The following is a 17,085-nucleotide window of genomic DNA, read 5'->3' as shown; positions in this document are numbered from 1 at the left end:
ATACTTAGATTCTTAATGTTATTTAGACACTTTAGAATAATGAGCATAAATAAGTGAATATTCTATCAATATTCTGTCACTATTAATTACAGTTTGGGAAATTTATGTTACAAGCAATATGATTATTTAACCTTTTTGTTAAAATTAAATATAACTTTGGAAATGTATGAAAATAAAGGAAAAGCATATCTCAGGATATTTTTTTTAAATAATAAGGCTTTTGGTCTCAAGCTAATTTAACTTAACATTAAATTCTCCATCATTTTATTTGTTAGGATCCACCAAATTAAGCGCACAATACGATAGAGACAGTCTAGAAAGTCACCTATCAGCCCAAATACTCAGCGCAATCTTGCAATTAGACATTTACTCCCAAAAATTGGCAGAATATATTTCCAAAAGTCAGTCAGTGTGATGAAAATTATTTTATAGTAATGCAAAACAGTCATTGCATATTCAGTAAGAATGCTGTTCTTTAAAGGCATCATCAAGAACAGTCAGTAATCTTGAAGATGGTTTCTGTCTACAGTCCTGTAGTTGTAATATTTGAATGAAATGTTTGTTCACTTACATGAAAGGCCTCTGCAAATATTTCACCTTTCAAGCATGAAATGATTTTCCTATGAACTGTTTAATGATAAACAGTTCATAGGCAAAAGAGTAGAACCGAAGAATTTTAAAATCATACAAAATCATACAACCTGTAATTTCTTGACCAATTTTTGATAATGTGTTAATATAAATTTAGAGCCCATCAGGTTTTTAAAAATTATGTTATTTACTACTATATATGTTGTGGTGTGTGTGTGGGTATACACACACACACACACATACATATATACACATACATACTGTATGTATGTGTGTGTGTATATGTGTGTGTGTGTATGTATATGTATGTATGTATGTATACACACACACATACACACATACACATACATACTGTGTGTGTATATATATATATTATAGATTAAAGATAACTTTAAAGTCCAATGATAATTAATGCAGATTCTTCTATTTTCTTATCAAATAAGTATTATCAGTACAGCTAATGGAAAGTCAGTATATAAATATAATTGACTAATTAATGTTCTAGTGCATATGATCCTTCTCATTTCTTAAAAATCTAGAGATAGTGGTGCACATTCAAATTCCATGTGCCCTATAAATCATATTGTGGAAAATAGTGCAAATGGATTCAGTCAAACAAAATTCCAGATTGTTGCAGGCATTCCCAGAAAACAGAGGGAATCCAGGCGTGCAAATGCAGAGGCAGAATTTCTGTAGAAGCAGAACTGTTTATGCCTCTCATTATTTGGTCACCTATATTAATACATACCTAATACGCATCTTTACTATTGTATTCAGAATTGGACGGCAGATTACAAGGGTTTTCTGTAGCTTTTTAAAATTTGAAACTATCATAATTGTAAATAAATGGAAGATAGAATTCTTATATAATAAACTGCAGATTTCTGAAAATATTCTACATAATAGAGTTAAGTTAAAACTAAACCAACATGGAGTGGGGAAAAAAACTTGCCACAGATCATTGCGAAGATTAAACATTTCAGAATAACAATAACATTAAAATATGTTTGCCCAACCTTGTAAATGGCAATGAAAATGATAGGGATTTTTTCTCAGGTAAGTCTTCCATATATGAAGCCAAAAATGTTGATGACATTTTTGATATCAAGGCATCTTAAATGGGCCTCCGTACCAAGTCGTTCAGTTCTGTGGGGTGAAAGAACAGAAAGTTCAACGCTTATTAACAGTTGGATAAAATTAATATTCAGAATTTTACAGTACTAATATGTTGATATATAGGCTGATTATTCTAGTAATCACGTTAATATATATATATTTAGTTCAAGGGATGATAAATGATTTTTTTTAATCATCCATTTTTTAATATTTAATTTTTATAAGAAAGGCATATCAAATATTGTTATATTTGCTTATTTTATTTCTTTAGTTAAAACATGCGTATGGCCTTGTTTAACTTGTTAAAACAAGTTATCTACCACAACTCTGGGTGCCTCACAACAATGATCAAAACTCCCAAAACAGTCAGATCAAAACTTGGTGCCTTGATCATCACTTCCTAATTCATCCACCAAGACAAACTCCAGGCTTCATACTTATTCCATCCCGTGCTGGAGGCAATAGAGTGATAGTCCAATTTGGGGCATATGGGTCCTATTTTCCTATTTTCTAACCAAAATATTATTATTTCTCCTGCTAGAAAACAATTCTCTCTCCCTCCCTCCCCCCCCCTCTCGTTTGTGTGTGTGTAAAAAAGTGGTGCTCATATGATTTCATTTGTTATAAGTGAGGGAAGGGCATTTATATAGGAACTGGCATTGTCTATTGAACAGTATGAGGTGCAAGATTGGCTCAACAGTTAGGCCAAGTGGAGCATCTGCCTCTCATATGTTAGTTATTTTATAATAAAAGAGGAGCAAATGCTACATGGGGTTATTTTGCCAGGGACTAGTATTTACCAATGGGAAAATGCAGCTTTTGCTGTTTGATCACAGCCTATAAGGTAATCTTCCACTTACGACCAAAATGAAGCCTGCCATCCGGGTCAGAAGTCAAAATAATGTTAAATGAGATGCCTCATGAAAAGGACCAGACATCCCTGTTCACACGAGTGAATTGTTAACCCGAATGACCAGAAGGTACTAAAACTCAGTTCTCCCTCTGCTCTTCAACCAACTGTCCCTTTCAAAAACCTTGCCTTGACTCCAGGCTGAAGACCAAAGGAAGAAGCAAGCAGGAGAGAAAATCTTTCCTCAGCCCCCTGAAGTTAAAAAATAAACGATGTCGACAAGTTGGACCAGAAAATGGAGGCCGTGGGGACCTTGCAGGCTTTTGCTGTGTATTTGACTGTCTGCAGAGGCTTCTACAGTCCAGCCTTTACAGGCAGCCAGGCAGGTCTGAAGCTTGAGAAGGTCCAGAGTCCTTTTTTCCTTCACTTCATGGGGAAAAGGCTGCAGAAATATTTTTCTCTTCTTGCTCGCTTGGTTCCTCTTCTCTTCAGCCTGGAGTCAAGGCAAGGTTTTTAAAAGGGATATTGGTTAGAGGCAGGGGGTGACATCTACTTGTCTTTGCTACTGGTTCACAAATGTGAGTGCATGCTCTGCTCGCATGCACCACCTACGCGCATGCGCGGGACCTTCAACACACACACACACACAGAGCGTCAAAAACTGACATGATGACGTCGGGTGGGTGGGCGGAGTCTGCCACTGAGCGCGGTGGCAAAGGGAAGTAGAACAGGGAGGGGGGAATCTGCTGTGCCACACGATTTCAATAAATCCCACATCGCAGCTGACTGTCAGAAGTACCGATTTGCCTGAGCTGGTAGCTTATTTCACTCCTGGTTCCAGCAAACCCATCCGAACTGGTAGCATTTCACCCTGGTTGGAGGACAGGGGGCAGGTTTAGCTTTAGCACCTAGTATGGGGCGGGGTGGGGTGGGGTGGGGGAGGTCAACAGGTTCCTCCCTCTCAGCAGCTTCTTTTGTTTTTGCTTTTATTGAAGCCTGGAGGAGGGAGGAGAGGAAGCAAGGGAAAGGTTTGGGGAGGCTGGTCGTGGAGCTGCCTTTTACGCAGAGGTGCAGGAGAGTTTTGCAGCCTCCTGCTGGGGGCCAGCTGATGGGTGCAGAAAGCAACTGCTGTTTCAGGGTTCCTGGAAGGTATTGGGGGGGGGCAGGCCTAAAGGCTGCAGGGGGTTGAGGGGAGAAGACAGGCAGAGGAGGAGCCCCGTGGTCTGTCATAGACATGAACAACCACAGGAGCACTGGATCTGCTCATAACTGAAACAGATTTGTATGTACTTTTGGGATGTCAGTCGCTGTTTTGAACGGTCATTAAACGGCCTGCTATTTCTCAAGAATTACCTGAACGTCTTATCCTCATTCTGAATTGAGTATATTTAAGATGGCCCCACGTGCCTTGATGTATCTGAGACAGAAGTTTATATCTGTAGTGTACATATAGGCCTTTGATTTAGAGTTGAAATGCATTATCGAAAGTTGCTCTTTCCAGAAATATAAAAAGAAGGTAGTAATGGAATATGAACAAGGTTGGAATCAAAGAGGGTAAGCATCATTAAATGGTTGTAGTCCAAGAATTTAAAAATAGAAGACTAGGTTAATACAATTAATTTTGTACATGATTCCACTAAGTTATACCGATAGCATTTTGGAAAAACAGGGGACTCAAGGGGAAAATTGTTCTAACAGTAGAGAGGCTAATACACTTTTGTTGTGTGGTATTGAAGTCCTAGTTGTGAAGGAGTACTTCAAAGTGTACAGAATGCAATGCCGGGTAACACAAAAGAGTGTGAAAAGGGACTTGATAGAACAAAGAAAAGGAGAAATTGATCTGTTTCAGAAGAAAAGAGGCTTGATGGTGGATAAACCAGGATTTTGTTCAGCTAAGCATATTTTTTTCTCTGTGTCCTATTAAAGATGTTATTTCCCAGACCCAGTGAGTCATAATTCTGCACTATTATAATCTATCACAGTTTTGTTTGAAACTTTAAAGATCTTATCTGATATGCCTACATTTTTCATGTTCTGTAATGAAAGACTGCAAGTCAATTCTGTAATTTTAATATTGATATGATTGATTATTAAGGTAGTATTTTTCATACATTTATGAAGCTGGGCCAAAGCCTTTCTTTTGCTTTCTTCTCTTTGAAAATCCTTAGCCAAAATTATTTCTTCTTTTTACTGTGAACCTTGTTGATTCTTCAGTGGCTAATAAGAGAAGTCCTTCAATTAACTATTTCTTAGATGGCTGTTTGTTTTTTTAAAAATATCCTTGCGATCTTTCGTAGCTCCAAGGAAAAAGAAGAGTGGAGTACAACTTTTCAAATTGGCCTCAGTTATAAAAGAAATACCTTCATTACCATGTCAGGAGAGACGACACTTAGAAAAACAGGAATCGATCATTGAAAAGGGTTATTTTCTGCAAATTTTCCAAAGTATGCATATTCACTTGTTATGTAGGAAATGAAGCAAGTCTTAGCACTGGAATTCTAAAGCTGCATCGTACTTACTCTACCTTCCCATCCACTCCAAAAGAAAACCAATTAGAGGGAGATATACAGTATTTAAAATATATAACTGTATATTCAACTACTGATGCTTACCTGGATATATTCCCCCTGGGAATAGGGCGGCATATAAATCGAATAAATAATAAATAAAAATATACGTATCTATATTATTTTGTTGGCAAAAACACGGAGACGTTGTTGTCTTCTTTTTTCAACTTCCCAGTCTGGGCTGCAGCCCTGGGAGTTCCAGGTCTGCAACTAGCTACTTACCAAACTGGAATCTGCTTAACCTTTTCAGGATCGACTGCATCAAAATATGCTGTGTACTTTGTCATTCAATTTTTGCAAATATTGAAAAAAGCAAGTTAAAATTTTTCAATCATTGTCATGCTAATGAAGCAAATAAGATATTGAGAAGAAAATGTTGTCAATAAACTCACTTTCCAATTAGGTGTGAGGTTTATGTATTTAACAAAAATAATAATGGCACTTTTGTGCATCAAATAGAGAGAAATGACCCACCAATATTTCATGGTCAAAGACATTGTTATTTCTTCTATGCTGTTAGGAAAGCTCCCCGTTGGGAGAGCGAGTGCGTTCAGAGAAGTGTTGTGAGAGTTGTGTTGGAGAACATACAAACCAGCATACAGAGACACTGCAGTTTAAATAGGCTTTTACTTTCGTGGAAATAGAGGTATCAGAGTCCATCAAACAGTCCAACTCATACACGGATAAGACAGTCAGTCATCAATGTCTTTCAGTTAAGGGATAATCCAAATAACAGTCCATACTCATACAAACAGTCTAGTACTCAAAGTTTGCTAGCAGTTGCAGAACTTACAATAGCTCACGGCACTTTCTAATAGCCAGCTTCCAAAACACTCAGATCAGACCAGCCCAGCATCTAACAAACAGAGAGCTAACAGTCATTCTGGTTCCCTCTTATGGCCGATTGAGGAAAACAGCAACCAATCACATTTTACAGTATGATTTAAAGAAACAGGTATAGCATTGTTACATGATTTATATATTGCCAACCCAACCGTTAGATTATATTCCTAACATGTGCAATCTAAATTTTCTAAACAGTATTATTACTTGTATTCTATTCACCCAGAAAAATAGCATATCCACATACAAATATTTATGTTTTTTATATAATGTTACATACTGTTATTTTTTGTTTATTCTGTTCAGGCACCATCATCACCTTCTTCACCCACAGCTAATGAACCAAAATATGAGAAGCGTTGGCTGGATACGTTATCAGTTCCTCTATCAATGGCTCGAATTTCGAGATACAAAGCTGGAACAAATAAATTAAGGTTTGTAATATGAAAGTGAAAGGGTTGGGTTACCTAACCTGCATGTGTTGTGTAATTGGAGATAGTGGACCTTTGTAAATATTTTAACAAGGTTTAGGCTTTCTCAAAAGCTGTGTAATCAATAATATCTATTAAACATATAAAGAAATAATTGGGCTTTATTCATTCAATGAAAAAATGGCTGGTTTGTTTAGGCATCATAAGTGGAAAAGGTCAAGGAGATAAGTTGCTTCCATACAAGCTGTGAAGATTTTTATTTGTTTAATGTAGTGATCTACTGAGATATGAAGTGTTATGAAGATTTCTGTTACAAAGATTTTAAAATCTATCAATGCAACTGAAATATTTTGAAAAACAAATGATTATCTCGGAAAATGGAATGAAAACTGATAGAAGTTGGTTAGCATAAACTAGAAATTTCCCAGCTTGAAGCTTCATTTCTATGTAGTCTCGTTGGAGATGCATCCCGTTAATTGTAGAAATCTAGTCAGATCACAAGGGCATGAATGACATCGAATGAGGTCTCGCAATTCAGGAATGACTTCTACTTTCAGGCATATAACCTGACTGCCACCTGCTCTTGCAGCAACAACTGTGAGTCCAAGAGATCCTCCAGATTGTGCATTTTAGCATGTCGATTTTAAATAGGAAGATCAAACTTTAGCTCTCATCAAAAGTCTTCCACACTTTATCATACTCTGACCCTCTCCTAGTTCTGCCCTTTGGTCTTGCCTTTATTTCTTGGTTCAATTCTTCCAAATCAGAGTCGGGAATAATGGAATCTTCCTCTGTTCTTCCAGTAGGGCTTGGTTTCGCATCCGAGGCCCCAGATTCCTAGCCTTCAGGTTGTCTTCTGAAAGAAAATAATATCTGCAACTCAGTGGTGGGATTGAAAAAAATTTACTACCGGTTCTGTGGGCGTGGCTTGGTGGGTGTGGCAGGGGAAGGATACTGCAAAATCCCCATTTCCTCCCTATCAGCTGGGACTCGGGAGGCAGAGAGTAGATAGGGGTGGGGCCAGTCAGAGGTGGTATTTACCGGTTCTCCGAACTGCTCAAAATTTCCGCTTCCGGTTCTCCAGAACTGGTCAGAACCTGCTGAATCCCACCTCTGTTTCAACTGGGCCCTAACCTTAGTCCATCTTTTTTTTTTCTTTCATGGATATATGCACATTTATTAATGTGCATCAAGTTAGTGTCAGCTTTTATAACCATGTAGGAAGATTTTGTTTGATCTCTCTCCAACCGGCTCTTTCCGCTCTTGTAATAGTGCACCCATCAGCACTGTAGCTATGTCCATCCATGCGGCTGGTGGTCACCTTCTCTTTCCTTCCATCTTTCCCAGCATTGGAGCCCGGGAAGAGAGAGGCAGCCGGGTCTTTCAATTATGTACACATACACACCCCAATTTGCCCTGGATATTTTTGTCTACGCTTTCGGCCACACATTCTTTTAAAGTAACATTCTGAAATAAAACTGTCTTTAATGGTTCAAAATCAAATAAATCAGAAGTGATGGGACTTTAGAGTTAATTTGAAATGAAACCCTGAAGCTAATATGAGTCATACTGGTGTCAGACTAGAAATAGTAACTAAAAAAAGAATACAGTACTGTAAAATGGAAAATTGTATAAAAGGACAATCAAAACGAGAGTGGTGAATTAAAATACTGATCTTGTGAAGGAAGCCTACAATAGTTGGTAATTTTAAGGATATAAAAAAGGAAGTGGTGAGAGAAACATTACAAGAGTATATAAAAGTATAACACAAAATATATACTGTATATATTTGTAATTCACATTTATAAAGCCATTCAATCTCCCAACAATTCTGTGTGGTATACAGATTTCAAAATAAAGAAATGGAACAACCCTGGATACAAAAACATAACAAAAGATAAATGGTCATCACGGACCTTTCAAAAACTATACCCAAGAATTTAAAGATTTTAACTTGCTTTATTGTTTGACCATTTAACATGTAGGCATATATTCTAGATTGCTTTGCAAAAAATAGGATTTATTGTGGGTATAATTGTTCTCAAGTGCTTCCTCAAAACAGTAAATATCTAATGCTCTAAACGTTCAAATTAATTCAACTGGCATTTGCAATAGGAGTATTGCATCATTATCTATAGACAGTATGGCTGCAATGTGCATATTGATTAACTTTGTGGATGATGCTCTGGATTACTTATTTTGGTAACAACAGAATTGATTTGCAAAAAGAACATCAGGGAAGCCAAAATGCGTCCTCATCTTATCCCTTTTTCAATTGGAATTTCTTTAGGGCAGTGACCTTGTACACCACTTCTATTCTAGAGTTTGTACATTAGCAGAAGGAGCCATTTGTTTATTTTAGCATTTTTTAAAATTCCCCCAATGGCTTTGTTCTAGAGACAATGCAGACTTGAAATCAATAAATGCAGCGTATAATGCAGAATACGGCTCTCTTAAGTAGCTTTGCATTTGCAGAGAATGACATTGATCCAAGCAGAGCAGAAAACAAAACGGTTCATAACATTTAAAATACTGTTTTTATTCCTAAATCCCATGCTCCTATTATGGAGGAGCCAAGGTGGCGCAGTGGTTAAATGCAGCACTGCAGGCTGACTGCTAGATCAGCAGTTCAGCGGTTCAAATCTCACCGGCTCAGGGTTGACTCAGCCTTCCATCCTTCCGAGGTGGGTAAAATGAGGACCCGGATTGTTGTTGGGGGCGATATGCTGACTCTGTAAACCGCTTAGAGAGGGCTGAAAGCCCTATGAAGTGGTATATAAGTCTACTGTTATTATATTGTTATTGCTATTGCTATGTGACACTTGGCTGATGTTTTTTCTGTAAAATGGGTTGCTGTGTCCCCAAACTTTATCCCCTTCCGGTTATATTTGCTTCATAAGAAGTATGTGTAGTCCTCATCTATTGACTGACTTGTTCAATGATCTTTCATTTGTGACAGTGATAAAAATATGACCAGTTTTTTTTCTTCCTTATCCTTTTTTCCATTCATTCCTATTTTAAAATGTTATTGCATTTTATGTCATCATAAACCTTAATAAAATTAATCTTTTTTTTAAATGGCCAATCCTTGCATTTACAACTTTCCCAGGTCTTTAAAGCAAAGGAAACCTGAAGTAAGATCCTAAGCACAGTTAGAGCTTCACTTAGTGTCTGCTTTGCTTAATGACAGAGTTAAGCAGAGCCTGTCCCAATTGTGGTTACTAAATGGAGACTACCTGTCTGTACATATATACATCTTGTTAACATAACATCGGAGTTCTTTCTGCTCCCTGAGATTCCTTGTTTGCTTCCAGATGTTTCATTGCCCAACGAGGTAACATCAGCGAGTAGTGAAACATCTGCAAGCAAACAACCAGGAAGGCCACAGCTCTGCAGCCTGAACTATAGTTAGTCAGTTTCTTCCATTGTGACCATAATAATATTTGTTTATTTACTTACTGCCAACTCTGCAAAAATAAATTAGTTCCCATTCTAAAGGCAGCTTCCAAGTCTCCGAAACAGGAGGGAGCTTCAAGATAAATATTTACGCCTCTACTTCCTTTGATTTTATTCATAGCATAAGGGTATAAGGGTATATAATCACTTGGTTTGCTACACCTATATAATATTAAATTATATTAATTAATTTCATCAAACCACCTAATCAATATGTTCCCAAAACACTGTCATTTGCATTTATAGATTCTCTATAAATTCTCTTTCTCTTTATATTACACTATATTTAAATTGTTTGAGTAATATAAATATTTAATTAAATTTGAAATTTAAATGAGCTAGTGCATGTCTGTTTTAAAATTCCTACCAGGTTTCATTTCACTGACAGGGCAGAAAACTACCAAACCAGTTTTCATTAACAAATAATGTTCACATGCAGTGGACCTAATGACTTACAATTTGATTTAGAATGGTCTAAATCTTTGCTACCCTTCTTATTCGTGATATTTTTCATAATTAAACTGCATTATTGAAAAAGGTTTAGAATCTCGTACAGAAGATATAAGAAGATACAACTTGGCATCAAGTTCGAAACATCACTCAGTCTGTAAAATATTCTAAGCCAAATATACTCAACCAAATAGGTGTATCGGTAGTATTTATGGGGAAATGAAGTTTTTTAAGGACAGTGTCCAGGGTCACAGGAAGTAAATATTTAAGCTATATAAGAAGTCTTGTAAAAATCTATTAAAATAAACTCTACTATGACAAATCCTTACATAAAATACTAATTTTATGCCTGTATATAAATTATTTTATCCTCAGAGTAATGAGAGCTGGAACCCAGAGTACTGGGAAGAGTAGGAAGAAGTGCATCTTGTACCTTATTTATTCGTCTGTTGCTGTTACATTTTCAGATCTTTCCAAATGGAACGTAAAGCTGCAAGCAAGTAAATAGGATCATAGGAACCTGTCAAAGAGAGATTAAAAAATTGATTGATCCTTGAAAAAGTATAATCTACAGAAACATCCAATTTTAGAAGAGTTTTCATTCACTCATCATAAATTAGGTCCTTCAAATTGTTCAAACATTAAACAAAACTTGTAACTTCACAAGAGTGCCAAATCTTAAGGGTATCAGCCTAAAATATACACCATATAAATGGATTTAATGTAAATAGATACATGACTAGTTCCACAATCCATCTGGCATTTATCTTAGACTCTTTATTTGAATTTGCTTCAACCGAATGTGCTGGAGTAATGATTGCCCTCATCTCCCTTACTGTGAAAAACTGGGCTGTAAAATACTATTTTACCTCTTATGCTCAATAAATAAGCAGATCCCCACAGCTGAAGTCTTGAGGATTGAGCAGTTCTGGGTTCCTTCTAATTCTTCTTTCTCGGTCATTCTAAGAGCTTTGAGCCTAAATTAAATTAAATTTGTTGACTATCATAACCTCTTTCTCCCCAGTCAGCAATATCATCCTACATCTTCTATTAGAAACCTATGAGTAATTAGTGGTGACACTCTTGGCAACTGAAATCCTTTCTGGCTTGCAAATCACCCCCACATCAACTGTAAGCAAGAATAGAGTTTGAGATTGAAAGTACCTGGGATGGAATGAGTCTTCCAAGTCTTCTACTCCAACCCCATGCTCAAGCAGAGGTTCCTGTACCATTTTAGGCAAATGGTTGTCCAATTTCTTCTACTAGGAGTGTCTTCTACTGAAAGAAAGCAGAGTCGGGGAAGTGGGAGACAAATGATAAAAGTGGGTCAGGTGGATGCCTCTGATTAGGAACATTTAATAGGACAAATGTTGCCTTCTTGTGTGTGCCCATTAAAAAGGTAAGGAAGGACAAAGCTTATTATCACTTGGAAGGGAAATCCCATGAGAGAAGTCTAGACTGGAAGAAGACAGTGATGAACCTCTTATATCTGTTTGCCAAGAGAACTTAATGGCCTGTCCATGGAGCCAACAGGAGTTGAGTTCAGTCCAAGAAAATAATCTTTTTCTTTGAAATAATTTTCAAAAAACCTGGCAGAACACAATAATAATGTAATATTGTAACTGTAACAATTTCAACCAATTCTTCATGGGACAAAAACATCATTAAAAACCAGGATCCACAAACGCCACGATCCCAAATCTTTAACTCTCTACCCACAGCGATACCAAACATCACCAGTTTGATTGGAGCAACACCAAAACCATCAGCCTACGAAACCTTCGGAATCCAAATGAACTGCACAGCCAACCAGAGATACTGACACTGATCCTTAACCAACCCATGGAAGCCCCTCCCAACCAGCACTTCACCTCCCACTGACCCTCACTTGATGTAACCTTCCCTCCACTTGGCCCACCACAAAATCATGTGACACGTTCACAGCTGACCCATTGCAAGACCTATTGATCACCCCAAACCCTTATCAACGGAAGAACACTGACATTCCCTAAACTCTGCTGAAGTTGTTACCCCGCCTGGTAACAAAACATTTGGAAACCAATCTACAAGCCCAGAGAAGGAACCTTTACCCTCATAACTGAATACATCGCATATCATACCCACTGATTTGTACCTATTGTAGCATAGTTAGTCAACATGTGCGCCTGCAGTGCCTAAAAGGTTGCTACCACCGGTGCAAGGGTGGTATACTATTACTTTTATTAGTTTATTTTAATCATTAGTTTATACAATTGCCTCATTTCATCAAAGAGTATCGGGAATAAAGTTTGCTACTTCCAAGTATGGCCCACGCATTGAGAAAATACCACGTTTGCACAGTGTCAATGAAAAAGAAAATAAATTGCTAAAATTAGTCAAAGCTTGAATTACAATAAATACAAGAGTTGATAAGCAGAATAAAACGTATCAAACTTTAAAGCTGTCAACTGCTTTAAAAAGATATTAACTACGAGTTAATTATTCATTTAAATTTTCACTAGTGTGAAATTTGAAGCAATGGATACTAAGTGTCATGCATAGCCTCTGTTCTTTGGGAAAACGATGGAATTTTCCCCATCAAAATGGTTTTGTCTACAATTTATTTATGGCACTTTTGCGAATCCTGATACCTGTAGAAGCTTCTTTGGAAGTGCTTCCATTTATTCTTCCATAAAGATCCATAATGAAGTGGGAGGGGTGGGGGGAGATTGTACTACAATGGGAAGTCTGAAAAATTGTTTAATGTAGATTTTGGACTGAGGGAATAAACCACAGAGAGAAGGGAAACTAATGTTTAACCAATAGAGCCTCGCACACAGTGGGAAGCAGATGCATAAATGGATTTGAATAGTGCATAAATAGATGTGGCATTATTTATAATGATTTTAATTAATGTAAATAACATTCATACAAGCAAATAGCCTGGGGAAAGAAGCTTTTGGCAGGTAATTGACCATTTATATTTTAGTTATGAAAAGCAGGAGACTTACTTTTCAGTCAAGCACTTTAATACCACGGGTCCTTTGAGAAATGGGGTTCAGAATTAATCTGCAGTAAAATGCCTGGGCAATCTGGTAATTTTGAAATGAACCTAGATTTGGTTAGTAATTTTTATGGCTGAGGAAAGACCAAGAGACAGATGTTGGATCTTCATGCTGAATACATTGATCTATCAAGCTGGCTAGAAAGCTAAGATAAATGCAGTGTATGAGCAACACATTAAATAAGTGGCATTAGATGAGTTACTGATTTTCCTCCTCATTCTTACGTGCTAAGAAAACCATTATTAAAGAAGTAAATCATTGTTTTTATTGCGGAAAATAGTCAAAGAATTTCTAAATAAATATATCTTAAGCTGACATCTTCACCACCCTTGGTAAATATTGTCTCTGTTTTTGTTTTGTAAGATTTGATGTTTTGATTTTAAGCTTTGATGTTTTAGCCTAATAACAGTAATTAGTATGCTCACCAACTGATTGTTCTTCCTCCCGTGAGAAACATATTTATCTTTGTAACTCACGTATCCGATCCTTAAAAGCAGGATCACAGTTCAATAAATCTTCACAGTTCAGTGAGATTTAATCAAACTATTTGGTCACCTTTATTTTTCTGTGGTCTAAATATTCTACCCATTGCTAGTAACAGCTACGTTGCCTTTTTTTTTTTAATGTATTGGCAATCTGCTGAATTGACATTTTTACCAGATATATTTAAAGGTTATTATGGAAGGAAATATTTCGTTCATTTAATTCATATCAGTTTCATATTCATTTAATTCATATCAGTTTTATTCCTGCTGTTTATATTGTTTTGGAATGGATTGAACTAGATCCAGATACAATTTATTGGGGTGGGGGAGGGCAGTATGAGTCATTTAGAAGGCACGAAACATTAATTAAAGCAACTTCTTACAGATTGAGCATGTTGTCTTGTTCTAAGAATTATTGCCTTTCACAGGCAGAAGAGAAATACTTATCTGATTACTGAAGTGTATGAGCATAAATGGGTGCTTTGGATACCAAAACAGACAAAGGAATTGATAAAATAAGTGTGAAAAATATATTGCAGCCGCAGGAAACATCAGGAAGCCATGATCTGAGACTTGGCATCCATATTGCCTGTGAGGATGCAGGGGGATGAAAAGAGACCTCGATTCACATATTATGAGCAGGGTGAAATATGGTTAGACTTGACCTGAAAACTCAATATAATTTATCATAACTTTTAAAGGCAGAATGAGAGAAAAGAGGGATATATATATAGAGAGAGAATCACAAATCTACTTCTGGGACATTTTATGGGGAGAAATGAGAAGGGAGCATGATATATGGCCCATGGCAATCCCAGGGAAGAAGAAGAAGAAAGAGAAGACAGCAAAATTATATCAAGATAACAATGAAATAAAATCACTAAAAATTGGGACATTAGGCATCAAGCATCCAAATTTAGAAAACAGCATTTTGTTAAAGTTAGGAAAGCTGTGGATGATCCCATTTGGCTCCTTAGCTATGCCACATGAATTCAGAGTAAAACTAGCAAGTGGCAGGAGTGCAGGCTGCTGTTAAGACAGGCAATAGATATATATATAGCCACTATATTAGTTGTATCAGGAATTAAATCCAATTGGCCTCCTTATTTTTATTAAAAAAAATTATTGCAGGGAGAAACCTCTGTGTTCAAGGCTGGTTTTGGCGTGGTTGGTCACCTTACGGAATGAGCTGCACTGAAAATTGGTGGGAAGGAAAGCCTTCCTTTTGCTTCTGCTTAGCTTTTCAATACTTTTTAGCTTTTAGATGTAATTGAGTGTGGCTTCATTTCAGGCTTTCCGAGCTGAAGATTCATGGATGCTGTTTTGAGATGACAGAGGCTGCTTGTTGAGCCTTTTGCTTTCAAGTTATAGGAGCTCTTTGAGTGCCTCTCACCTTCCACGTTTTTAAACCAATACTGTATATTTTTATACACAATATTGGTTTAAATACTGTTGGGAGTTGGGAGTATTCCAGGTGATGTCATTTTATAGATAATATCTATCGATATTCTTATCAGTTGAGGTAAACCAGTAAGAGGACCCAGAAGGGGATTGGATGGGGGCCACTTCTCTGAAGTTTATTCCAGCCAACATAAGAATGCCGTTAGCAAAACTGAAACAGAGGAAAGGCAACCTCTTCTGGATAGGATTTCAGTTTTCTTGAAAGCCAAAAAAAAATGGAAATATTTCTGGACCTGACATTGCTTCTAAATGCCCAGATGTATTTGTGCAGAGTCTTGGTTTGCAATGAGCATTACCCAAAAATCTGGCTTCTGATCTGGCTTCTGTTGACTGTAATGCACTGCTTGAAAAGTATTTCCAAGCTATTCCAAATGCAATGTTCAGTAATCAGGGTTTGTTTTTTGTTTTGTTTTTTCAATCTCACATCACTCCAGTAAAGTTTAGTAAGCCCTGGATTCTGGCTTGTTTCTGAAATGTAGCTCAATGTGCTGACTGTTATCTAAATGATATGGAATGAGACTATCAGAAGGACCACCTCCTTCAATAGGATTCTTATTTCAGCACCAAATCACCTTGTATCATATTTCTCTTCTTGATCCCTGCTTTACATGCAGCAATGCACAAATCTCATTGCATGGCAATTACTTGTCACTTAGCTGTATGGCATAGAAATCCACTCAGCCATAATGTTTCACTCTTGTATGACACTAAGCGTTCTGCAAATAATTGTTTTGTTTACCTTTTTCATTTATCTTACAAGAGGTTTTTTATTTCTACACTGCATTCGTAATTTAATGGGAAATAAGAGAAAGGCAATAAACTAAGATTGCAAAACTTTCAGATTCCCTCAAAACCTTACCTGTACCCTTCAGAGCCTCCTCAAAGTTGCCACCAAATAATACTTTTGGTGCTGTAATGCTTAAGGTTTCAATTTGAAGAGATTCTTCATAACCGAAGGGAGCCCAAACGCAGCATATCTCTCTCTCTCTCTCTCTCTCTCTCTCTCTCTCTCTCTCTCTCTCTCTCTCTCTCTCTCTCTCTCTCTCTCTCTCTCTCTCTCATCTTCCATAACTGTTGTATTTGTGCTCCTGTGTATTCCAATTTGCGAAGTTTTACATAATATACCAATGAAAAGGTTGTTGAGTGCACAGGGAATGATTATTAAACATGGAATAATAATAATAATAATAATAATAATAATAATAATAATAATAATAATAATAATAATTTAATATGTATATACAATTTCTTTTCCCTCTCAAAGTTTGAAAAGTTAATATGTAGCCTGCCACTGTGTCCTTTGGTTCTAGATACATTATCCCGCAGTAGATCACTGATATCTATCTGCAATAAATCAATAGGTTAAAATAAAAGCCAAATCCGGGAAGTGAGATCTGGATGGCTAAACGCAAAATACATTTGCAAAGATCTCTGCTGAATGAGCTTGTATGGTCCACCCAGTCACCTATGTGATACTCCTGACCCAGGTAGGACTTCTTTAAAACTACTGTACACCACGAGAGCCGAGGTGACGCAGTGGTTAAATGCAGCACTGCAGGCTACTTCAGCTGACTGCAGTTCGGCTGTTCAAATCTCACCGGCTCAGGGTTGACTCAGCCTTCCATCCTTCCGAGGTGGGTAAAATGAGGACCCGGATTGTTGTTGGGGGGCGATATGCCGACTCTGTAAACCGCTTAGAGAGGGCTGAAAGCCCTATGAAGTGGTATACAAGTCTAACTGCTATTGCTATTGCTATATTCTGAAATCTGAAAACAAGAATAAATAACTTCC

The 17,085-nt window shown here is 37.0% G+C and overlaps 1 protein-coding gene across 2 annotated transcripts in view; it reads left to right on the top strand.

The window, feature by feature from the left end:
* SNTG2 (syntrophin gamma 2) overlaps nucleotides 1-17,085 on the top strand; it is a 229,866-nt gene that overhangs the window by 136,265 nt on the left and 76,516 nt on the right. For both annotated transcript variants that reach the window (XM_087702793.1, XM_087702792.1), the window contains exon 9: nucleotides 6,274-6,401. In XM_087702793.1, coding sequence (XP_087558919.1) covers nucleotides 6,274-6,401 — 128 coding nt within the window. The remainder of the gene's footprint in view (nucleotides 1-6,273; nucleotides 6,402-17,085) is intronic.

This window comes from Thamnophis sirtalis, unplaced genomic scaffold, assembly GCF_051295495.1.
Source record: "Thamnophis sirtalis isolate CommonGarterSnake01/CBP01778 unplaced genomic scaffold, rThaSir2_p1.2 scaffold_16, whole genome shotgun sequence".
In the NCBI taxonomy this organism is placed as follows: Eukaryota; Metazoa; Chordata; class Lepidosauria; order Squamata; family Natricidae; genus Thamnophis; species Thamnophis sirtalis.
Note: the sequence above shows the minus strand (reverse complement) of the source record. Positions and strands in the feature narration are given on the sequence as shown.